General features: G+C 36.7%; 1 protein-coding gene across 7 annotated transcripts in view; it reads left to right on the top strand.

Annotated features, from left to right (window-relative positions):
* Positions 1 to 1,832: 1,832 nt before the first annotated feature.
* LOC132121281 (exocyst complex component 6) overlaps positions 1,833 to 26,939 on the top strand; it is a 72,938-nt gene continuing 47,831 nt past the window's right edge. For 2 of the 7 annotated variants that reach the window (XM_059530538.1, XM_059530539.1), the window contains exons 1-8: positions 3,611 to 3,786; positions 15,656 to 15,827; positions 20,792 to 20,839; positions 20,981 to 21,071; positions 21,287 to 21,332; positions 23,277 to 23,481; positions 23,878 to 24,027; positions 26,311 to 26,379. In XM_059530538.1, the coding sequence (XP_059386521.1) occupies positions 3,662 to 3,786; positions 15,656 to 15,827; positions 20,792 to 20,839; positions 20,981 to 21,071; positions 21,287 to 21,332; positions 23,277 to 23,481; positions 23,878 to 24,027; positions 26,311 to 26,379 (906 nt within the window). In that variant the 5' untranslated portion in view covers positions 3,611 to 3,661. Of the gene's footprint in view, positions 2,010 to 3,607; positions 3,787 to 15,655; positions 15,828 to 20,791; positions 20,840 to 20,980; positions 21,072 to 21,286; positions 21,333 to 23,276; positions 23,482 to 23,877; positions 24,028 to 26,310; positions 26,380 to 26,939 lie in introns of those variants that run through there. The other 5 variants (XM_059530532.1, XM_059530535.1, XM_059530536.1 and 2 more) reach the window with 5 other exon arrangements.

The raw sequence follows: 26,939 nt of genomic DNA, 5'->3' as shown, positions 1-26,939 counted from the left end.
AAAGTATTTTAGTTAAATATCATAAAGATGATAATTACATCTTATTAATATTTACTAACAAATGCTTTTTAATAAACTATGAATATTATGATTTGAGGAGAGAGAAAAAAAGGCTACACTTTATGGTTAAACTCAACAAAGCCAGAAATGTTCCACTGGTTTGCACTCATAATGACCTCATTCCCTACTCCACAACTCCTGAGCAGCCCAGATTAAATAGTTCTTGTCTGATCTTGTAGTTAGTTCTAATTTTTCCCAGACCTTTATGACAGGTCATATGCTGACTCACCTTTTTTGTTTCTTTCCGATGTGTGTCATTGTGATTCACAGGTACAGCTGTTTAATTATCCTGTGGGTGAGGATGGAAATACATCTTGGGCTCTTGTGAGAGGATAAAGTGATACACTGGTCTATGCTTGTCTTGATTGTGTGGTTAGATACCTGACATCCGACTAAAAGAAAACATTTTTGAAGTTCTTAAAACAGAAGTGTACAATATTCTAAGAAAAAAGTGGTGTGAACAAGCAACACTGGTGATATCAACAGCCTTGTCCTCATACATGTAAGAAGTCATGTGATTCAGCTGTTGTCTAATTCAAGATTTCATTATGGATAGCGACTCAATTTTTTTCTTAATTGTTTGTTTTGCTTCTACGAATCTATTTATGTATTTATTTTTTGCAGTGCTTTTCCGTTTGAACTTTCTATTCATCGAGGATCCTGAAAAAAAGTGTGCTGGATTCCACAAAAATATCAAGCATTGCATTTTTTTAAGTTATTGCTAATAATAAGAAATGTTCCTTGACCAGCAGATTTCTGAAAGACAATTTGACACTTAAGACTGGAGTAATGATGTTGAAAATTCATCAACACCATTCATAGGAATGAATTACATTTACAATATATTTAAGTAGAAAATAGTTAAATTAAATTAAATTAAAATTAAATTTATGCATTTAGCAGACGCTTTTATCCAAAGCGACTTACAGTGCATACAGGCTATCAATTTTTACATATCACGTGTTCCTGGGGAATCGAACCCCCAACCTTGTGCTTGATAAGCAATGCTCTACCAGTTGAGCTACAGGAACACTAAAATAGTTATTTTAATTGTAATATTTTTAATATTGTTTTTCAAAAAGAAAAGCGGTTGCAAACTGATAATGAAAACAAGACAAAACGGGTGTGTTTGCCAAAACCATAGTTGCTAACCTGTTAGCAACTTTTTTGGTTGGCAATGGGAAATTGCATTGCAACCAACAAAGTTGCTAACTTAGTTACATATAAAAGCAAACGCACACATTCATCTCGTTGTTTCCTGTAAGTTAGGTCATAGCCTCTTGTTGTTTTGAAGCAGAGAGGAAACCGCTTGTCAATGCTTGGTAACAACTGATCATCAGTTTGCCAACTGAACAGTGTTTTGTAATCTGTGTAATTTGTAAGTTAATTCCTCTTACATGTAATCAAACAGTTGATGTTATGGCGTAAATATTTCTTTTGTTCAATTTTTCATGAGCAATGTCCAAGTGCAAGACATTGCACTTTACAATTTGAGGTTATTCTTACAAATCATTTGTATAAATGAACTTATCATAAACGTGTGTAAAGCATTTTTACAATATCACACTTTTTTCTGAGTCTTTTATAGTGTCTCAGGTACCATAAAATTCAGATCCTGGTCCAGTAGTATGATAAATATTGAAGCACCATTGGGAAATATTTAACAGGACAGCACTGAAGTCTGTTTTGTTGGATTCAAAGTACTAGAGATCACAAGGTCTGTCCCTTTTCCTTAGTTGCAGTTTTCTGCTGACAGTAGTATATGTATGTCCTGCTGGAAGCACGATTCTCCCCGTCTAACACAGAGTAATAGACATGAACGACAGCAGCAGCAGCAGTCTCAAGATTCCCACAAGTCCCCAAGAAGAGGACAAAGGGGAAGGAAAGGTGTATGGGAAAGTTTTTGCAGAACTGGAGTCAGTAGATCTGCCCTTAGGAACGACCTTAAGGTAGAATGACTGTTACGTGTTCTAAAACAGCAATGTTTTTGATGGATGCTTGAATCATATGTGTTATTTTCCCACGATTATATGTATACAGTAGGCCTATTTCTTATGCACATAGCAAAAAGATCAAAGTAGGAATTATTTTCATTGTCACAATTTGTGAATATACTGTATACAATTTAAAAAAATATATGAGTAATAAAAATGATTCTATGTTTACTGGTAGTGTATATCAGGGGCTCCAGTCAGGGGGTAATAGTGGAACTGAGTAGCAGGATCCCATGGTGAGAGGGGGACCAATCTTAAATTCAGTGCACAGGGCCCAGAGCGACAGCCCTGGTTTATATACAGGCATATTTCAATAGCCCATATATTAATTGAAGATACGTCATAATAGCAGTATTGTGAATTCAAATTGAATGTTTTCACTCAATTAAACTATGGGTTTTAACGAATACTGAAGATGTCTAAAATGCACATCTGACTCATGGAATTACTGAACAATAACTCCATGAATTACAGCAAGCATTAAATAGAAATAATAACACTAGAAACAACACATCACTCCGGGCCTCTGTGGCAATTCTTTTTATCCCAGAGCTCTAATTTGAAATTTTCCACTTCCAAATGAAAATCATTTTTAAATCTAAAACATTAGTAATGTGTAAACAAATTCCTAATTAACACACAGACACAAAAACAGACAAAATTACAACAATTTATGACGGACTGTTGATATTCTTTTAATAGTACAAAACACTCAATGGTTTATTTTTCACTCTAAGGTCAAGAGAAAAGACGCTTGCACACTTTCCTATAATATTCGACTTATTTTGGCTCTGCATAGTCCCTAGCTCACTGACAGAGTCCCAAAACTGTAACCTTTACACCTGTATGGGGCGCCGTTTGTAAAATAAAATGTGTAAGAAAAACTGGTCAGATTTGGTCAGATTTAACTACAAAACAAATACATTTGTCCAAGATTTACTTAAAATAAGCTTTATGCAATATTTGTATTACTTACAAAATATATTTAATAATTAAAAAAATTTTTTTACTATGTGACTATATTACAATAAAGTATTAAAGGTAAATCTAAATGTTTTATCTAAATCTAAATCTTCATTTTAAATCTAAATGTTAAATCTAAATGTAAATGTTATATATATATTTTTAATGTTCTCTTTGTACATAAAGATGTGTGTAACATTTACAATATTTTTATTATTATTTAGATTATTTAGATTTAACATTTAGATATAAGATTAACATTTATGATTTGGACTTAACATTTAAATTTAGATTTATCATTTAGATTTAAAATGAAGATTTAGATTTAGATAAAACATTTACATTTACCTTTAATACTTTATTGTAATATAGTCATATAGTAAAAAATAAAAAATATATATTTTAAATTAAATTATTACAAATATTTTTTATGTAATACAAATAATGCCTAAAGCTTATTTTTTATAAATCTTGCACAAATGTATTTGTTTTGTAGTTAAATCTGACCCTGCCCCAAGAATTTTTCTTACACATTTTATTTTACAAACGTCGCCCCATACACCTGGCCAGCAAACCCCGCGAGCTGCTGCAGCGACATCTATCGGTGGACCAGAGTTACTGCATCTCCGTTAGCGTTGTCACAAATGAACACTGTGACGATTAGAGCCAACATGGCGGAGAGCGAGAGCTTGGAGACTATCACCGAACATGAGCGAATATTACAGGAGATCGAGAGCACGGACACGGCGTGCGTGGGGCCGACACTACGGTGAGAGAGGAGCGTCGTCTGCTCTTATTTACCCTTTAGATGGCGATGTGATATTCCTCCTGTCCGATGGATGGAAAGCAGGCCTTTGTTTGCTAAAGATGCAGCTCATTGCTGACAAGTCTGTCAAATAAAGTGCTGCTCGAGTCGATGTGAATTGGTGTTTTCCCATATGAATTCTTTGAATGATTGCTGCTTGCTGATCTCAATAATGACACAGGCTGCTGATCGCTGTTTTGCTTGTCATTCATCGAGTACGACTGGGGGATGTTATGTGGGGATTATTTGTATTCATTTGCAAAGCATCTGTCTGCCTGTCTTGATCAAATAAGTTGTAAACATCTGATGTGAAGCAGCACAGGCCCAGTGACGGTCTCACTGCGTTATGGATATGATGGAGATGTCGACAGGTGGAAAGCTTCGATATAATAATAGCTTTAGTTTTACCAAATTGACGTCTCTGTCAGGCTCAGTTCTTCTGTATTCTGTTCATTTCCTTTTCCCGACACATTTCTGCTGCGGAAGACTGAAAGCTGTCCAGATATGAGTGGGTGTGGCGTTAGTAAATGAGTCTGGGTTGAGCCGGACATTCATATTCCGCTCCGAGTCATTTCAGTAGATATCATGACGCCACTCACAATATGATGATTTCAGCACAGTTGCTTTTCATATTTCAGTAGAAATCATTTTTTCATGATAATGTGTCTTATTCCAGAAAAGATTTGCTGTAGTTGGCTTTATTATTTCTGATTAAAATCATGATTTTGGGTACCACTCGGTCATGTCCTGTGACCAGACCTTTTGTAGTATGATTTCTTATAAAATCATTATTTTGCTGTCGCTCATCTGCGTCTTTGGCTTCATGATTTCTGATCAAATCATAATTTTGGTAGCACTTAACTATGTCTCATTGTGAGGTCTCTGGGTTTATAGTTTCTGATCAAATTCATGATTTCGGGAGCACTTATTAGCTGTGTCCAGTCATCTTTGGCTTCATGATTTATAATCCAATGATCATTTTGGTAGTGCTAGTTGCGTCCCACCAGGAGATCTTTAGCTATATGATTTAGTACCACTCAGCTGTGTGTTCTTTGGCTTTATGTTTTATAATGAAGTCATGAGTTTGGTAGCACCAAGCTGCACTCCATAATGACATATTAGGCTTCGTGATTTCTGATAATATCATGATCATGTTTCTGATGAATGTTTTCAGTATCACTCAACTGTGTCATGACATCTTTGGCTTCATGACTTCTGATCGGTTCATGATTTCCCATCCTGATGTCTTTTGAGTTTGTGATTTCTGATCAAGTAATTTCAGTAGTGCGCGGCTGCATCCCATCATGATTTCTATGGCTTGATTTTTATTTTATTAGAATTTGTGATTTTGTGAATCAAGGTCTCAGTTGAGCTCAGCTGCATTAACTGTAAGGTTTTTGGCTTGATAAGTACAGTAGAAATCATGATTTCAGCAGAACTGACCTTCCACATTATGAGGTGATGTGTCATCTGAATCTTAATATAAATCTAAATAATGTAACCAATAGTGAGAAATTAATTCATTTGGACATGAACCAGACTAGTTGTTGATAAAGCCCCAGAAAGAAGGTTTTCGGGACATGCAAATTTCAACATTCCAGTGCAGGCAACATGTCCTGAGGCCACACGTTCTGTGCTGACAGTCACGCTGATTGTTACAGATATGACAGCTTTTCACATTTCACAGATTCCAGGTATGTTATCTAGCACACATGACATGTTGTTTACATACAGTAATGACAGCAAGTCTTTGAAGGAAAGGCTTGCATGCTTTTTTACAGTTCTATCTTGTAAGCTTAAAGGTGTGCAGAGAAAGTGCTTTATCATGCAGTCTGCTTTTCCATTTGAGTTGCAGTATTAAGGGATTTTGATGCAACGCAACCTTTGGTGATTTTCCCAGGATATTTTTGATTTAGCTGACTGAATCAGAATCATCTTAGATTTAAATTAAACCTTCATTATTTTTTATTTCATGACTCTAAAAAAAGTGTGTACATCAAGTAAGAAGTAATATAAAAACATTTTATAAAATAGTATAATCATTAATTAAACATTATTTGTTCATTTTAACCATAAGCATCATTTAATAAAATAATTAAAAATATATATAAAAGACAAGTTTTCAAATCAAATTTGCAAGGTGAAAAATACTTTTTAAACCGATCATGAATATTTGAACCACATTTATGAAGAGGATTCTAGTTCATTCCAATTGACAGCCTGCACCTTACCACAACATAAAAATAAAAAATGATCTGCTATTTTATAATAGTGTTAATGTAAATGAAATTAAAATTCACCCTATATATTTTCTAAATGCATATTTTTTATATTTAACAAAATTAATTTTAATGCAGAAATATAGCTATACAAACCAAAAAACTCTGTGCTAGAAAGCAGAGTTTTCAAAACAATTCACGTTTACACGTATCCGTGAAAATGGCACAAAATGCTGTATTATGTACGCCAGGCCAGTAGTTGACGCTGTCACCTTGTAAGTAAACAGTACCTTTAGGGAAGTGATGATTATATGTTGTATATGATGCGTCTTGGCTGTTGGTTGTAATATTGGTGAAGTAAATCCACACTTTGCTGAAGAGGCATTAGCCAACAACAGTACCATGTACTCCGCCATTGTTGTGTATGTTTGTTTGCGATTGTCTTTAAAACCGAAATGCACTGCACATGTTTACATATTTAACACGTACTATGCACATGCATGATTTCACCATTTTCAAAGATTTCCGTATTGGGTGTTTCAGCTCTCTACGGACACCTTGGCAAATGAATCGCCGCTGGCTAGAATTTTTTTTAGTTTACTGTATTTTCCGGACTATAAGTCGCATTTTTTTTCATAGTTTGGCTGGTCCTCCGACTTATAGTCAGGTGCAACTTATTTATCCAAATTTATTTGACATGAACCGAGAGAAATGAACGAAGAGAAAATATTACCGTCTACAGCCACGAGATGGCGCTAGATGGCCTACACTGAAAACATAGAGCGCCCCCTCGCGGCTGTAGACGGTAATGTTTTCTCTTGGTGCTTGGTTCTAAATAAATGCGACTTATAGTCCAGTGCGACTTATATATGTTTTTTCCCCATCATGATGTATTTTTGGACTGATACGACTTATACTCAGGTGCGACTTGTAGTCCGAAAAATACGGTACTCGCCAGACTGATACAAATATATATTTTTAGAGGTGCATCGATCAAGATCGGCCGATCATTAATGCGCATCTCATCAGTAAAGCCGGTTCTCTAATCAGCGGTAAATTCCATCAGGTGCGTGATTTCACATAGAGCAATAGCTGCGCAAATAAACGCTGATTAGAGAACCGGCTTTACTGACGAGATGCGCATTAATGATCGGCCGATCTTGATCGGTGCACCCCTATATATTTTAGGGCTGTGCAATTAATTGAAAAAATGGTTACATTTAGATTTTGGCCTCCAACGATCATGAAAATACAATAATCGAGATAAAACGATTATTGTGCCCCATTCTGCCCCTTTTTTGCAGCGCTGCGCTTTCGTTCCTCCATAAAAGCCCAATTTCCTGTGCAAATCAGTAAAATCATGTTACATGACATTAAAGTCATCATTTAGCTCAAGGTGTGCGCCTAAACGCTCAAATACACACAAAAATGCTGCGTTTAGTGATTATTCATCTATACCTTCGTCGGTCATGTAATAAATGAACGCAAAGAGTTGAGAATGAAAATACGTGTTATGGTAAATTGTATCCGTGCAGCTCTTAAAGTGACAGTGGGCTATTTTCCTGCTGCGACTGTGTGCTTATTAATCAAACAACAAAAGACAAATTTATAATCACACACTGCTCTTGAGTGAAGGACTTTTGTAGCTTTAAGAAACAAAGAAAAGTTATTATTAATTTCTGTAGTAAGCTGTAAACTGCTTGAGACTTGCATAAAATAAACATTAAAGCACAGTTTGTTTCATTTGTATCTTTTTAGTCTATTGTATTTGTCCTTTGCCTTTTTATCAATAACAGTTTAATTATTTTCAATAATTTTCAATAATTTTGTGGACTTTTTGTTTGTTTGTTTGAAATTCTGCTGTTCTCTACAATGTAGATGTCATAGCAACCGATTTTACAGAAAATATTATCACTTTCTTGAAATAAATCACTCATATTACGTTTTGGTCATATGGCCCCCTCATAATTGTTAAATAATCGTGATTACAATATTGACAAAAATAATCGTGATTATGATTTTTGTCATAATGACAATCTACACAAAATCAATGTTAAAATCGCAGGCGATTCTTTGTCGATTTTGAAAACGATTTTGTGTTAGTTGTCAGTAAACTAGGGCTCATATCCGCGGTTTGAAGCAACCCCAACTACCAATAACGTGATATTTAGCCCCTAAAATGCGAATTTTACCAAGACAACCCTTCCAAAAAATGTATGTTTTAACCCCGGGAAGCAATTTTTATCGGGGAACCTCCTGGAAACGCAATTGGGCTAGTTTTGGACTAGTTTTGAGAAGCTACTGGGAAGGATTTGTTGTGAAAACCTGGCAACCCTGATCTGAACGCACGTGCTTGAGATATACTTCTAATTACAGGAGCATCTTTACTGATGAGATGTGCATGAAAATCGCATTTGATTTTTTGCACAGCCCTAGTTCTGTATAGGATGATTATTTTTAATTTACCTTAAATTACATCGACTTAATTTGATATAAAAATCACCTGCTGTAGCACACTGAAAAAAGTGTTTCATTAGTTGAATTAAAAACATTTAGGGTAATGATTCACATCTATATTTTTTAAGTTGAGACAATATTTATTTATTTTTCAGTGGCTCAAGTAAAAAAATATAGATGTGAATCATTACCCTATTTTTTTTTTTTATTGGAAGAATGAAACACTGCATCTTTGTTTTATTCGCACCAACATCATTTCAATTTAACAATTTGGAATAATGTATTTATAGCATACTTTTATTTAGTCTCACTGGTAAAGACGTTTTTTTATTTAAAACCAAATTTAAAAACTAAAATATTGAATGCTGATTAAGAAACATCTTATTGAATGTGTTGTTTGTGTTGTTTGGATTGTAGAACTATGCAGTTGTTGCCTTTAATTTCAAATGATTACAGTTAATCTTTTAATTTAAGGCCAGTTCTATGTAGTTTCAACCCAATTCAAAAACAAAAGCTAAATGCTGATGTCTGTACCATCTATGATTGTACTGAATGTAGGCTACTTACTGTGCTGTTACTGCCATTAATTTCAGATGGTTACGGTTATTGTTTTCAATAGCCAAAAGCCAGTTTGGCCTATTAAATACCAAATAAACATCTTGTTTTTGCACACTTTCCTTCTTTCTTATTTGTTGCTTAAAGATTAAAAACAATCAGAAATCGGTATCAGAATCGGCCAGTTTGCTTGTAAAAAAATCGGTATCGGAATCGGCCATGAAAAATCATGATCGTGCATCCCTAGAAAGTACACTCTTAACATCAGTCAGTCAAGCATTATAATATGTTAATAAAGTATTATTTAATGATAGAACTCTAGTAATTAGAATTTAAAATTTATAACTATGTTTGAATGCATATTAGTCATCTGAACATTTTAACTGGACTGGTGGTGGTACTTTTTTGTTCATTCAGTATTTCTGTAAAAAAAAATAAAAATACTGATAAGATAATAATGATATTAATTCTACTAATAAGAACGATATAAAACAAGGATTAATGAGCTGCTGGATGTATGAATATTAATCAGATTGTGTCAATTCGTTTGAACTGATTTGCTGAAATGAAAACAAGGACTATAATAGGTGAACGCCAGCCAATGAGATTATTTTGACAGGAAAATACAACAAAGAATATCGTTTACATGCAGCACGTAAATTTTCTCTCTCTCTCTCTCTCTCTCTCTCTCTCCTTGTATGTGTGACAAAGCGACAGTGAGCCGTGTGTCTTCACACTAGAGTTTATGGTACATTAAATACAGGTGGCTGCACATCCATTTCAGATGAACTGAAAAATATCACAGATCGCTTGACGGAGAGTGAAACTCTGAAGCGCTCAGTCAGAGTCAGAGCGTTCGGTGAGTGAAAATATATCTGTGCTAAACTTTCACTTAGCCTCCAACTCACACACTGGTGAATATTGGGTAATATTAGACTTTTAGTCGCTCAGAGTTAAGATTTAGTCGCATATCCAAGTGATTTACTCGCAATGTAGAGGGTAGTGTTTACACGGAAACTATAACAGTGGTGTTTTCAAAAACTTGCACTTTGAAACCTGTTTAAAAAAATATGCCTTTTCAGTCCCCAAAACACCTTTGTTGTGTAGAAGAACAGGCAAGAAGCATTATGATTACATGTGCTGTTCATATGTTTTCTTAACCCAAATATACGCGTGGTACAAGCAACTTTCTCTATACCTTTACGTTACTTTAGCTATGTTACTTACACATTATCTTCAAAAACCTGTAATATGTTACTTATGGTGTTTACATGATCACATGCCCTGTTTTCTGTGTGGTAAATCATTTTCTCTTAGAGAAGATATTTTGAAGAATGTTGTGACCAAGCAATTGGTGGTAGCCATTAGGGCTGCACAATTAATTAAGTTTCTAATTGCAATTAAAATTATGGATGCCATAATTATGTAATTGTTCAAAGCGGCAATTAATCGTTCAAAGTCCACTTATGTTATTCTGTGTGCTTAAGATGCGTTTTTTTTCTTTCTACATTGTTACTTTTTTCCCATTATAATAATTTAGGATAAAATAATATTTCATATTCATATTTCATATTTTAACTTTTTTATCATTTAAAGAAGAAACCAATCCTTAATACTATAGAAAAACACTAGGGCTGCACGATATTGGGAAAAAATGACATTGCGATATTTTATTTTTCTGCGATATATATTGTGATATGAAATCTAACCTAATTTTTTCTTACAAACAAAAATGGGGTGAACACACTTACATTCTCATTTTTAATGATTTAAACATCGACACCATTGTGTCAATTGATTAATATGCGCGAGGGAGAGAGAGCAAGACAGCGCTCGTGTTGTTTGAAGATGGTGAGCGTGCGGCCGGGGCTCGCTCGCTCGCGCGCTCTCTCTCTCTCTTTTTCTCTCGCACGCTCTCTCTCGTGCTCTCTCTCGCGCGCTCGCTCTCTCTCGCGCTCTCTCTCTCTCGCGCTCTCTCTCTCTCCTTCTCGCACGCTCGCTCTCTCTCCTTCTCTCGCGCTCTCTCTCTCGTGCTCTCTCTCGCACACTCGCTCTCTCTCGTTCTCGCACGCTCGCTCTCTCTCGCGCTCTCTCTCTCTCCTTCTCTCGCGCTCTCTCTCTCGTGCTCTCTCTCGCACACTCGCTCTCTCTCGTTCTCTCGCGCTCTCTCTCTCGCACGCTCTCTCTCGTGCTCTCTCTCGCGCGCTCGCTCTCTCTCGCGCTCTCTCTCTCTCCTTCTCGCACGCTCGCTCTCTCTCGCGCTCTCTCTCTCCTTCTCTCGCGCTCTCTCTCTCGTGCTCTCTCTCGCACACTCGCTCTCTCTCGTTCTCTCGCGCTCTCTCTTGCGATCTCTCTCTCGCACGCTCTCTCTCGTGCTCTCTCTCGCGCTCTCTCGCTCTGCCCTGTTAAACTGACTGGACTTAAAAACAAATGAAAATGATAAACTTTCACTCTATGATGGTTAAGCTGTGCAATTAATCCGCGAATCACATTCGTCAAGGGCCGGGGAGCAGCTGGCTCGTACAGTTAATGAATAACGGATCAACTACACATCCTGTGATGTGAATATCGTGGATTCATACTTTCATATAAAAATACGGCATGCAGTTGCATCAAACAATGGTATAAACACCATTTCATGTAAATTGTGATAATCGTAATTAATAATCGCAATTACAATTTCAAGGGTATAATTCACAACTATGATTTTTGTCATAATCGTGCAGCCTTAGTAGCCATTGACTTCCATAGTATCTTCTTTTGTGTTCAACAGAATGAAATGACTGCATTTTTCTCTAGACTGAATCTCTTTCCTTAAACGGCTTTAGAGGAACATTTCACATTTACATATTGTTTCAGAACGCTTCTGCAAAAACCCAAGAATAAACCTTATTTCCTAAGCCTATGTCCTGAAATATATGTAAACACAGTGGTTAAGCTCATGTTAGCGCCCTGTGGTGGTAGTTGTATATGTATAATGATCTGTGTTTTGTGTTTGAGCTGTAAGAGGAGAGGCTTGACTTTTACTTGCTCCGTTTCCTTCAGTACCTCCTGGCAGTTGTCCGGAACTTGCTGCTCTTTGGTCTGTTGAATTCAATAACAGGAAGGAGGAAACTCATTGTGAACATGGCCCTGCTGATAGAAGTTCTGTGTGCATGTGTGCAGATTCGGGGAAAGGATATCCCATTATGGGGCGTAATGTGACCTTCTGAAAGGCAGTGGAATTGGGTACTGATTCTAGAAACCTTTGTGTGTTTTCAGTAGAAATTGGCCCTCAGCATTTTCCATCGGGGTGACAGGAAAGGGCCTGTTGATCTGACAGCCTATCACACCGCAGAAATAAACATGACATCAGTCCGCCAGTGCATGCTGCTAATAAAACTGCATGTTTTTTGTAAATTAATATTAATATTAATTAATATTTATCACAGTTTAAAAGATTAAATTGTTAAAGTTATATTAATTAATTTCATTAATATATATTATATATTATTAAAAAAAATATATAAATATATATAATTTCTTTTTTTTTATTAAACAGAATTTAGGGAAAAATTAAATGTTCATTTTAAAAGTATGTTACTGGAGTTCCATTGTGAACACAAGATTTATGTTTACTTTGATTCTCAAGGGTTGACAAACATGTGGTAATCATTTCTTTCCCCATTAAGGGTACTAATGAATTTTGTGATAAATATAGCTAGCACCAACTCTGAAAGCAAAAATGTAAATTACTAATGAAAATTGTTCGTTACAATTTTTTTTTTCTTTTCTATTTCATCACTGATAATGAAGACTTGATGAAAACGGCACTATTATATTTAAAAACAATTGTACTTGAAACATGCTGCTGGTATAGAGTGTAACAGTTGGTTTCCAAATAAAGATATTCATAATAGCAAAGGAGCAAAGTCTTGGATGGCTCGCTGCTAGTGAAACTGCCAGCTGGCTCTCTCTTTTTCAGAGGCCGAGCAGAAGGTTCAGATTAAATCCAGGTTGCCATTGGCAACACAGCCTCAACGTCTAGACTGTGAATGATGCTGATGCTAGTTCGGAGTATTATGTATATTATGTTGGGTAACCACTTCATGTTCAGTGTAATCCACATGAGACCCACTGATCGATGGCTGCTTTTTAAAGTAATTTTTACTTTTTAATACTTTTTAAAGTAATTTTTTAAATCTGTAATTTTACTTTTACTTAAGTATATTTTGTTTAAAGTATTGTACTTCGCTACATTTTAAAACGCATTAATTACTGAGTAAAAAAAAAAAAAAAAATCGCTCGCTGGAAACTACGTCAGTAAATAATGGGCAGGAGGGCAAACTGGCGCTAAAATCACAAGAAAGATGCAGACGGACAAAACAGGCGTTAGTGGTGCAGACACCGCTGAAAACGAAACCCCCTTCATATTCTGAAGTTGAACTTGAAGGAAATGAAGTGAACCCCTGGCCATATGTATGCTCTATTATGCAGTGTGAGCTGTACTTTCCTAGGAAGACCAAACTAGCAGCTTATAAAATCTCGACAAGACATCAACCCTTCGCAAGAATGTAGAGGTAAGCTAAATAATTGCATCGTTGCATTGGTGGTTAAAATGAAGCTTTGACATTTTAGCAAGAGGTTTTGCACAAATTAGCCAAAAAGACCGTGGTGAGGAGTGTGCTATTTTTGTTTTAATGATGTGCGCGCGCATTTATAGTGCGTTCTTTCACGGTGTGATTCAGTCTCCTAAAATGCATTTAGCATGATCACAAAATTGAAGATATGGGGCAGAAAATTCAGATATTTATATAATTTCATATATTAAATCAAAATCACACAAAGGCCGTCTTTTCCTCCAAAAATCATCATGAATATATACATGCATACATATATATAACAGTTCAGTAAACAAGTTAATTAAGAGACTTGCGTTTTAGAAATTATATTGCCTTTTTTAGCTCTATTTCTACAACAGAAAATAATTCCAAACACTGCCACCAAAGCACAGTTTTGCGTCTCTGAGCAACGTGACAGTGTTTCGTTCCTGAATTAATCAACCGTTTAAATGATTCGGTTCAATCGCAATGACTCACTTATTAACAGTGACTTGCTGACACATACTGGCCATTTTAATTTCACATTTAAAGTATCTTTTGATTTTTTTAAATAATTAATTTCTTATCATTTCAAATGAGTATTCAACATTTTATGTCTTGTATATCAAAACATTATTCATGCATTTGTAACTGCAGGTTAAATGCATTCTTGTCCTGCACTAAACAGTGTAATACATCTAAATGCCACTTCCAATGAATCTTCTGCATTTCCTCTGCATTAAAAGATGAGTTTGTTGATATTGATTTACCTGGTAACAGCCCAAATGTTTTATTATTCTAAATAACTGATTCCTTTAATTAAAAACAACTAGTTTGAGATTAATAGACCTATCCCAGAGGTGTCAAACTTAGTTCTAACCCTGCTCCAGCACACATATCATGTAGTTTTCAAATAAACCTAAATGATTAGATTAGCTGGATCAGGTGTGTTTAATTAGTGTTAAATCTAAACTGTGCAGGACTGTGGCCCTCCAGGAACTGAGTTTGACACCCCTTGGCCTGTCCCATTTTTGAATCCGTCCCACTGTTAAAATGTAACTTAGTAATTTTTACTCTGAGTAAATTTTAAATGAGCTACTTTTTACTTTTACTTGAGTTGATTTTTAGACTGGTACTTTTACTTGTACTTAAGTAAAATTTCATTAATGTAATGGTACTTTTACTTGAGTAGAATATTTTTGTACTCTTTCCACCTCTGCTGCTGGTTTGTTTAATAAATATGCATCTATGTGCATCAGTGATTCGACATACTCTGTTTCCTTGTTGCCCACAGGGTGGTGCACTTGGAGAACTATTCGTGCATCTCTTCAGCTGCAGCATATTCTGCACTCTAGTGGTTCTCACCCACATTGTGTAGTATATTTTTTCATAGTCACGTCATTTTAACCCAGTGTTTATAGATTGCAGCCCCCCCCCAAAAATGGCATTTTATACAATTTTCTGAATCCAGTCAATCACTGATAGATGAAAAGTCCCCAGAATTATTATTAACATATTTGAAATACTTTATGGAAGTAGAATGGCCAGTTCACTGTTTCATGTTGATTGTGAATGAGAAGTAATGCAGTACGGTGTCAGCTGGTGCAGTTCCCTTCACACTTCCTCTGGATCTGTGTCAGGAAGTGAGTGAAGAGCCTGAATCATCTCGGACTGTTCTTTCCTCACTGCGACAGCCGTCTGGAGCACTCTGTGATCTCACAGCACACTGAAGAAGCAGCCCGTCTGTTGGCCTCACCTTGCTAGCTCTCAGCTACAGTTACAGCTACTGTAACACACATGCTCTTAGATTGATAACACCTGCAGAGTATTGAAGTGTGTGTGTTATCTGAAAGGAATCACAAAGTGTTTACACAAAAATAATGCTTTTTGCCATTAAAATGTAGAACTTTCAAATGTTGTGTGTGGTATATGTAAAAAATATTTCTGTTATAAAGAATATTTCTGCAGTATCTCTGTTTGTTGGAACTAGTTTAATGTAGTACTTGGATGTTTGTTTTATAGATCCGTTTACGATGATCAGCCCAACGCACACAAAAGGTTTATGGAGAAACTTGATGCCAGAATACGCAACCATGACAGAGAGATTGAGAAAATGTGCAACTTCCATCATCAGGGATTCGTGGACGCCATCACAGAACTGCTGAAAGTCCGAGCAGATGCTGAGAAGCTGATGGTACGTGGAAATCATAATTGCAATTATTTTAGGGATAAGAAGCATATTATGCATTCTTATTGAGATAATTAAAAAAAATGTGTATATGTATATATGTATATGTTTTCCTGTTAAATATTGTGGCAGAGTATTGTGGTAAAATATTATCAGAAATATAAACCATTATACTAAACAATGCTGGGTGATATATAGAAAATTCACAACATATTTACATTGATTTAGCTCACAGTTCAAAATAAAGTGAACATCGCTGTGATTATTAAATAGTGTTGGAAAGCCTTTCATTAATATTCATAGGATCAATTTAGTGGAATCAATTCAAAATGCCTCATTAGTCCTTGACCTTGTGTGCAGTTTACTACTTACAATGGTACATATTAAGGAATAAGATCAAATATTATTCATCAGGGCTCCAAACTGCGACTAAAATGGTTGCATTTGCGACCAAATATATTTATTTGTGAGTGAAATTCCTGTCAAGGTCGCCATTGGCGACAATAAAAATTTACTACCTTTGATTGTAAATTTGCATCCTACGTGTATGTTTTACAACCAGTAGCCTATTGCTTCATTCGTATTGTTAACATCATGAAATAAGATGTTTTGCGTGAACTTCACTGAGTGAAAGCGCCAAAATATGAACGGGTAAAGCGAATTGTCACCTTTCCGCACAAGAAAAAAATGTCAAAGCGAAAAATATCTGACTTCTTCAAGCAATCCTCATCTCTGTTAATCACCAGCACGGATGACTCTCCTGCTAACAAAAAAGCAGGCTCCAGCAGCTGTGCCAGCACGAGCGCTGTAGAGAATGCCAGAGACACAGGGATTCATCTTTCCACTTCAGGCATTGAACACCGTGCCGAAAGACATTTCAAAACTTCCTGGATTCAGGAGTTTTCTAGGCTGAGGTATGATCACAAGACACAAAACATGTTTTGTGACTTTTGTTCAAGAGCGGGCAAAGAAATAGCGGGGAAAACGGAGTTCATTACAGGAACGAACCATTTCAAAAAAGAGACTGAGAAAACACGGGAACAGTAACAAGCATAAAAATGCACGTGATCACATAATCGCGAGGAATGCTCCACAGACTACACCGTTAGCACGTGCAGTTTCTCCTGCATGTGAGCTGCGGGTCGAAAAGGAATGGAAGGAGTTAAAAATGAAATTTAACACAGCCTATATGATCGCACAGGAAGAGCTGCCGTTCAATAAATTTAGTTCACAGATATTATTAATGAGAAAAAACGGACTTGATGTGAGCAAAACGTATGATAACGACACATCTTGTGCTGAGTTTGTAGGATGCATTGCAGATGAGCTCAAAGAACAAGCACTGACTGTGGCACAGACGTTTCTGGGAAAGACAACGTTATTGCATACTGCAGGCCCATTTCTGCAGGTGTGGCAGTGAACAGGTTTATTGGTTTAACTGAGCTTGAACACTGCCATGCACATGGAGTATTAGATAAAATAAAATGCTTGTTTAGTAATGCTAAACAAACTAATCGTGATTGGTGGCAGAAGAAGATTACTGCATTTGGAGCAGATGGGGCTGCCGTTAACATGGGTGCTCGAGGAGGAGTAGGTGCTCTCTTAAGAGAAGAAATAGGACAGCACATTCTTTCCTTTCATTGTATGCCACACAGACTGGAATTAGCCATGCTAGATGTTCAGAAGTCTGTTCCAATGATTGAAAATGTCTATGACTTGCTGCAGCTAATATGGAAAACATACCATTTTAGCCCCAAACGCAAGCGTGAGTTGAAAGCCATTGGCATGGAGTTAGGCTGTGCCATACGAACACCTTCTGCTGTGAAGACCCAGCGCTGGCTGCCTCACACTTACAGAGCCCTTTCTGTTTTTTCTTGCATCTGATCAGACTAAAGGCCAGGGCCAATATACAGCTGTTCACTTCCACATGCAACACCTTGCTGCCTCATCCAAAAACACTGAAATAACAGGAAGAGCAAAACACATCTCACAACAAATGGAAAAGTTGCCTTTTGTGGGGTTTTGTCACTTTCTCCATGACCTGTTTGAAGAAATCTCAAAGTTGAGTCTTGTGCTTCAGAAGACCTCGCTTATTCTACCTCAGGCTAAAGCAGCTATTGATTCCTGTGTTTGTACAATCAAGGGAATGAAGGACAAACCAGTGAGAAATGGAAAGTTGGAGGAATTTCTCAGTCACACAAACTTAAATTCAGTTGCTCAGCATGAAAATGTGGTGCAGCAGGACAAAGCCCAAAGAGAAAAACAGACCAGAAGGCAGAAAAATGCAGCCTCATCTGACTACTTGGGCATTTCCTTTCAAAACATACAGCTGAAAGGCGGTGATCTCCAAGGTTTCAGTGAAGAACTAAACCACCTCATTGATGAAACTGTAGACATTACAGTTAAGGAGCTTGAAAGGAGGTTTGAAATAATGAGAGACAACACTCAGCACAAAAACACACAAGGGACAGAGATCATTCAATGCTTCTCAATCTTTTGTCATGATTCTTGGCCAATCGACATCTACGCTTTTGGGGTAAATGAAATTGACACACTGCTGAAATGGTATCAAGACATCTTGCTGAAAAATGGATGTGACATCACTGCTGTACAGGCAGAATGGAGATTGTTGAAAACCCTTGTTAAAGGACAGTTTTCAGATAAATCCTATTGCAGCTTACTAACAAAAGAGCCCTACTGCACAGATTTCCAGAATGTTTTGCATCTAGTTGAGATAATGTTTGTCCTACCAATTTCGGCTGCTCAGTGTGAACGTGGCTTTTCAGCTCAAAACAGGATAAAATCTAAAGTACCCAATTCACTCCATGTGTCAACCTTGGAAGATTTGATCAGTATCAGCACTGAAGGCCCATCACTTGAACAGTTTGATCCTGAATCATGTGCCAAACGCTGGCTTTCTGCAAAAAAGAAGAGGAGACGGCCAAACTACACTCAGTGGCCAAGTGATATGGACATAATCATGGTCAGTGGCAGTGAAACTGGCTCAGATTCTGCGTAATAAAAAAATTATTTGACTGTATATAGTTCATAAATCAGAAGTGACATTCAGTTCCCAAATAAGCTTCAGTTCCCAGAACATTCACAAGATGAAAATGCTGAAACTATAAGAAGAAGAGAGGCATGCACACAACAGGGTGACTAAAAGTAAGTGCATTGTTATGTGGCTCTTAAAAACATTATTGGGCGTCTGTTTTTTTCCACTATAGGAGCTTAATTGATTTTTTTGTTTGGAGCCCTTTTCATTGTGTTTATTTAGTGAAAAACAAACGAACAAACATTTTGTAATGTTTTCATCTTGAACCTGTCTGGCCATTTTAGAAATTATTATCATTATTATTAAATAAATGTTGAAATATGTAATGATAAGCATTGGAAGGCTGACATGATTATCTCAATATTGATTGTATGTAATGTTGTTTATATTGAATGATTATCATATTAATATATAATATTTTTTTGTGTGATACATCAAGTTACTGTAAAGAATACCGTTATACTACCACGGTACTTTATTGGCACTTTTTTTTGGCTAGTGTGGTTAAAAAAGGGGTCTTTTGCCTATTTTTGAAATGGGGGTACTTAATTTCAAATGCATGTTGTTCCAGTGTCTTATTTTCTATACCTTACTAGACTTTTAAAAAAGATTTTTTTCTCCCCCTGAATATGAAGAGTGCAGTATATGCTTCAAGCAAAAACAAAGAAACTGGTGTGATGCAATTTTGTACAAAATTGGGCCAAGATTAAATTCATTTAGAGTTCAGTTCAGGAGTTTGAAACAGTTTGCCAAGAGAGCTTTCTATTACATATTCATCTTAACTTTGGATGAATAGAGGTTCTGTGTAACACACTTCCATCTTTTGGTAAATATGGAGCTAATTATGGAGCTGTTTTGCTCAAGATGCCTTCAAAAGTGATATCAATGATGAGCATTACTGGTGAGCCATTACACATGTAATTTAATATCAAACTTTTCTTGGTCATCCCCAATAAAATGTATACGTTCTTCTACAATGGAGTATACGGTAGACAATTATATTGCCTTGAAATTGCATTAAGAAATATTAAGCACCATTCTCCATAAAAACGTTTGTATGCCCATGACATGCCCATGGTGTCTAGTTTTTATCCGCGTTGGTTGGGTCATTGTGCGTTCACCGGGTTCAGGTCTTGCGCTGGAGTCACACGCCAATTCTCTTTAGCTCCCTTTCCACTTCCCAGAGTGGAAGATGGTGACCAAACGGCACAGGAGTGGCTCACCAATCCTCGTAATTAGACCCACATTATATGAAGCATATTCAGATAACAAGAGAGCACATATGGCATCAATGAGGTCACTGGGCCCTCTTTGTTCACGAATAAATGAGATTTTTAATAAACTCAAAAAGCGGATCCTTAGTACGATGACCTAATGAGACTTAATATGTGGGAAAGTCTGTGGCCGTGCGGTCCCTGCACCTGCAGCACTATACTGGCGCTGTGGTGTGGAGGTTTTCACATTTGATGTTAATCAGCCACCCAGTGTTTGTGTTCAGCTGAAAAAAAAAAAAGAAAAAAAAACAATGTTTAATTACCAGAAAATGCAATCCGCATTTTACCCCAGACAATGAATGGCACATAGAGCTCATTGAAGTTACCAACAAGGGACCAATGGTCAATTGGGTCATTGATTTGAATTGTTTGACAGAGCCAGAGGAACAACCAAAGTTCAAAAATCCCAAGTAAAATTGAGAAGTTTGTCACAGAATCTGTGAGAAAGGGCTGTCAGAAGCGATTACCGGCCATAAAAGCTCCCCGCTGACCAAAAGTTCAAGTTCCCGCTGCACATTTAATTTGAATTTGCATGGCTTTGTTCTTGACTCCTCATGAAGTATGATCTGATTACAAGGGTGAGCAGTTACAACATGGAATCGTGGGCTTATTTGTCTAACAAACTGATATTATGTTTTAAGGGCCAAGTGAGCGACACCAATCGAAGACTTCAAGACGCCGGACGAGAGGTATGGCACAGTCTGGCTTTGTTAGTATGTCTGCCGTTAGATGGGCAGAAGCACAGAATGTTTATTATCGAACAATAGCACAAAGAGGACTGTCTCGTTAATTGAGAGGGCTTCACACTCTTTGACCTTCCCTTATGTAAGGTGAAGGCCCAGACGGAGGAAGTCATCCGCTGCCGAATTCAACAGAGGAACATGGCCACCACGGTGGAGAAGCTGCAGCTCTGCATTCCTGGTGAGATGACGCGTTCGCGTAAAAATTGAAAGTGAAACTTTTTACAGTGGTTTAATAAAGAAACCTATTGGATAATTCTATAGAAAAATGCAGTTAGGTTGTGGTTTCTTTGCTCTGTTTCTTTCAAAAAGGAATATTCAAAGTTTACTTCTGAAAGGTGAAAATGTTTCAGTTTTTACTTGAAATCATGCTGTCTTTTGTTTACATTTCTGCAGTCCTGGAAATGTACAGCAAATTGAAGGAGCAGCTTGAATCGAAAAGGTAACTTACTGCTTATCTGGGCTAATGAGAGTTTTTATCTTTTTTGCAAATCAGCCATATTCATTAATGTTGACAAAATAGGTTAGAAATAGAATCTCTTTAAAAAGGTACTAAAAAAATAAATAAATCAGCTCGCAAGTTCAATAACATCATGATAGGTTTAAAAGGTTAGTTCACCCAAAAAGGAAAATAATGTCATTAATAACTCACCCTCATGTTGTTCCAAACCCGTGAGACCTTCATTCATCTTCAGAACACAGTTTAAGATATTTTAGATTTAGTCCGAGAGCTCTCAGTCCCTCCATTGAAACTGTGTGTACGGTATACTGTCCAAGTATAAGAAAAACATCATCAAAGTAGTCCATGTGACATCAGAGGGTCAGTTAGAATATTTTGAAGCATCGAAAATACATTTTGGTCCAAAAATAACAAAAACTACAACTTTATTCAGCAGTGTCTTCTCTTCCGCGTCTGTTGTGAGCGAGTTCACTGCAGTGTAGTGATGTCCGGTTCGCGAACGAATCACTCGATGTACAGTATTTTCCGCACTATAAGGCGCACTTAAAAGCCTTTAATTTTCTCAAAAAACGACAGTGCGCCTTATATATGGATCAAGGCGCTCTGTCAAAATGTTGACATCCCCTTTAGCACATTATGCACAACGCAAACACAGTCAAACATTTGACTGCAGTATCTTCTATTCTATGCGCCTTATAATCCGGTGCGCCCTATATATGAAACAGTTCTAAAATAGGCCATTCATTGAATGTGCGCCTTATAGTGTGGAAAATACGGTAACCAGATCTTCTTGAACCAGTTCACCAAATCGAACTGAATCGTTTAAAATGGTTCACTTCTCCAATAAGCATTAATCCACAAATGACTTAAGCTGTTAACTTTTTTTAATGTGGCTGACATTCCCTCTGAGTTCAAACAAACCAATATCCCGGAGTAATTCATTTACTCAAACAGTACACTGACTGAACTGCTGTGAAGAGAGAACTGAAGATGAACACCGAGCCGAGCCAGATAACTAACAAAAGATTGACTCGTTCTCATAATTTTCCTTTTTGGGTGAACTAACCCTTTAAAGTTTGCACTTTGCGGTCCAAATACAATTTTAAATTATTTGGAATAATTATGTTTTTTTTTTAAGATTCTGATGCTCAGAAAAACATTCTCAGAAATGTTTTTGATCAAAAATACAGTAAAAAATTTTTACAGTTATGTTAGGGTTTTATGGCAACAGACTTAAACTGACTAAAATTGAATATGACATTACACTGAAAAGGTTAGTAAGCTGTTTGCCTTACACTAAAATCAGGTTAATGCACATATGGTTTACATCTTGGTCTGTACTGTTAAAACAATGAGTACAGATGGGCTCCATTCACTTTCATCATGATACGATCTGACACTGATTCTCTTAGCTAGAGATAGGATTTTTACAGATACATCAAAACATGCCGCAATCACAATTTGTTTAGATTTATTACAAAATTATGTGCTTATTTTAAAGTTACATTTTTATTAACTAACAATGGCAACCAAAATAAACTTTTAATTGGTCTTGAAAGTTTCCAGTACTATATCCCAGTTGGTTGTTATAACTTCTCAAATATTTAATGTCACCTCTGTGAAATTCATAGAACGGTCGATGGACGTGAGTGCCAAAATAAAGGTGCATCTAATTGTTTGTGTGTGTTTTGTCAGTACATCATATTATAAGTCATTTGATCAATGTACATATTTTAACCCTAGTAAGTGTCTCACTGTAACCCAGATGTTTAATTTTTTTATTTTTTATTTTTTTTTATTAAGAATTTCAAAACCAACTTACTCTTTATTATCATCTCATTTCTGTCATCTTATTGATATTTCAGTGATTTAAGGGGTTTAAGAGACTGGTAAACTGAAGACTGAGGTGAATCGTTTCCTTTTCAGATACTACTCTGCATTGAAAACCATGGAGCAGCTAGAAAACATTTATATTCCCAGAGTGAGCCAGTACAGGTTCTGCCAAATCATGGCTGAGACACTCCCAAAACTCAGAGAGGAGATTAAGGAGATCTCCATGTCTGACCTGAAAGACTTCTTAGAGAGTATCCGAAAGCACTCGGATAAAATTGGTGAAACTGCAATGAGACAGGTATGATTTTATTTTATTTGATTAAATAGGGAGTTGTAAATGTTGCTGTTTCAAAACCTAGTCTATGGTTGCTTCCTAACTGAATAGATGCTCATAAGTGAATGATTTGGAGTGCTGTACATAGGTGTCTACATATCATTCAAAGTGCATGAGAGAATAGACTGATTTCAGAGCTTGTTGTATGCATGTTAATGCTGGCTTACTTTTGGAACAGCCGGAGCAAAAACAGGATGCTTTAAATTGATCTATGTAGACACCTGACTAGGTTTTGAAATGGAAATGATATGTACAAATTTTGTTGCACACATCGCAAATAGAAATGTAAAGTTGCAGTGACTTGCATTGTAGACTATTGAGGTTGTTTTTGGTTTTCTCTCCATCACTCTGTTTTCTCAGGCTCAGCAGCACCGTACGTTTAACAGTGCGGTGCAGAAGCAGGTGACTCTGAGCTGTGCCAAACCTCTGTACGGTCTGAACAGCCGAACACCCCTCCATCACAATGGCCTGAGGGCAGAGGCAGCAGATGAAGAGGAGATGGATGAGGAGGTAGCGTAATCAAGCCCAAAATAACATAGTTTTTTGAAGCACCATACTGTGGTCCTGCTCGATGTATGGCATTAAAGGGTTAGTTCACCCTGATAGCAAATTTATGTAATTAATAGCTTACCCTCATGTTGTTTCAAACCCGTAAGACCTCTGTTTATCTTTGGAACACAGTTTAAGATATTTTAAATTTAGTCCGAGAGCTCTCGGTCCCTCCATTGAAGCTGTGTGTACGGTATACTGTCCATGTCCAGAAAGGTAAGAAAAACATCATCAAAGTATTCCATGTGACATCAGAGGGTCGGTTAGAATTTTTTGAAGCATCGAAAATACATTTTGGTCCAAAAATAGCAAAAACTACGACTTTATTCAGCATTGTCTTCTCTTCCGTGTCTGTTGTGTGAGAGAGTTCAAATCAAAGCAGTCTGGATATCCGGTTCGCATCTCTAATACGCATTAATCCACAAATGACTTAAGCTGTTAACTTTTTTTTTAATGTGGCTGACACTCCCTCTGAGTTCAAACAAACCAATATCCCGGAGTAATGCATGCACTCAAACAGTACACTGACTGAACTGCTGTGAAGAGAGATCTGAAGATGAACACCGAGCCGAGCCAGATAAAGAACAAAACATTGACTCATTCACGAGTCAAGAACCATTTCTGTCAGACGCGTCCGATTCGTGAACCAAAGAGCTGATGATACTGCGCATGTGTGATTCAGTGTGAAGCAGACTGACACACAGAGCGTCTGAACTGAACTGATTCTTTTGGTGATTGATTCTGAACTGATTCTGTGCTAGTGTTATGAGCGCAGGTAAACCGAAGGCTTGAATCAAGGGCAATCATCGCAAATGACGCCATTATACGTCGAGCGCAAAAGAACCGGTGAACCGTTTTCTTCAACCGGTTTATTGAATCGAACTGTCCGAAAGAACTACTGGTGATCCGAAAACCGATGCAACCGGTTCTTGACTCGTGAACGAGTCAGTCTATTGTTCGTTATCTGGCTCGGCTCGGTTTTCATCTTCAGTTCTCTCTTCACAGCAGTTCAGTCAGTGTACTGTTTGAGTAAATTAATTACTCCGGGATATTGGTTTGTTTGAACTCAGAGGGAGTGTCAGCCACATTAAAAAAGTTAACAGCTTAAGTCATTTGTGGATTAATGCGTATTAGAGATGCGAACCGTTTAAAACGATTCAGTTCGATTTGGTGAACTGAATGATTCGTTCGCGAACCGGATATCCAGCTGCTTTGTTTTGAACTCTCTCTCACAACAGACACGGAAGAGAAGACAATGCTGAATAAAGTCGTCGTTGTTGCTATTTTTGGACCAAAATGTATTTTCGATGCTTCAAAAAATTCTAACTGACCCTCTGATGTCACATGGACTACTTTGATGATGTTTTTCTTACCTTTCTGGACATGGACAGTAGACCGAACACACAGTTTCAATGGAGGGACTGAGAGCTCTCGGACTAAATCTAAAATATCTTAAACTGTGTTCCGAAGATAAATGGAGGTTTTACGGGGTTTGAAACAACATCAGGGTAAGTTAATAATTACATAAATTTGCTATCTGGGTGAACTAACCCTTTAACATCCAGGACTTCTAGAAAACATCCAGATTTCATCCCAAAATTATATTTGACAAAGAAAATTCATTTAGAATCATTCAGTTTATTTATTTTTAGAACTGCAAACATTTCCCTCTGATTATTGTTAATAATATTTGATTCATTACAATAGAAAAGGATTTGAACATGATGTTTACTATTAAAAGCAGCATAAATTGGTGTTACAACAATTTAAGGCCAGTACAACAAATCCCATGATGCATAAATACTTTAATTAAACTTTTTAATAATGCTCATTTGCCTAATACTTAAAATAGAATTCTAAAAATATATATTATTATAATGTATATAATTATTAATAATTACTTATTACTTAATTATATTTTTATACCATGATGTATAGAAACTTTAATTGTGCTTAAAGTATAATTTTAATATATTACCATTACTGTAATGAAAATGTCTATGTACAGTATTTATAAAATATATAAAAATTTATTATTTTTCTTGTTTAACATATTATAAACCAATAATATATTTAAATGCTTAAAACAGCCTGTGTTTGAAGGAATGTTTTGTTGAATCTTAGTGTTCTTTGATCACTATTCAAAGATATCTTTTCAAAACATCATAAACATAGTTGAAGCATCATAGTTTAATCCATTGCCTCAGGAAATTTTCCTTTAACCTTGTCTGTTTTCTTTTTAAGGTCTTGACGGCACAGGATCTGGTGGATTTTTCGCCAGTCTACCGATGTCTTCACATCTACACTGTTTTGGTAATTCCCAGTGTCTCTTTCACTCCAGATGTGACGGGAACACAGTGAACGATTGATATATCAAAAGCTTAACAGCCTGTTTGGGTTCTGCAGTAGAACACAATATGTGTTTTATCGAGAAACATTCCTGTTGATCTGTTTCCAATAGGTCCCCAGCCTCTGAGTTGACAGTGCGTTTTCATTGAAACGCTTTTCTCCCAAGTGGCATCTCAAACATTAATGGCTTATAAAAGCAATGGGATTTCCAGAGTTTTGACTGTCAAGCCATCAATATTATTTTTGCTTTTAACCAAACGCAAACTGTGGAGAGGTGAGATTGAGTTTGTTAGCGCTTGGTGCCATCGCTCATCTGGTCAGAACTAATCCCGAGTCCTTCAACACGCCAACAAAAGGGGTCAGAATGCAGCATCTAATGGGACTGACCGAGCAGTAACCCCCTTTTCGCCGTAAAAACAAAGCAGTGAAAATGTTCCTCGCTTCGGCATTCAGATTGTGCACAAACTGCGGTGCATTCACTGGCCGTAGGATGAGTCGAGGGCTTTCCCCTCAGTGGTTCAGTT

Source organism: Carassius carassius, chromosome 39 (genome assembly GCF_963082965.1).
Source record: "Carassius carassius chromosome 39, fCarCar2.1, whole genome shotgun sequence".
Lineage (NCBI taxonomy): Eukaryota > Metazoa > Chordata > Actinopteri > Cypriniformes > Cyprinidae > Carassius > Carassius carassius.
Note: the sequence above shows the minus strand (reverse complement) of the source record. Positions and strands in the feature narration are given on the sequence as shown.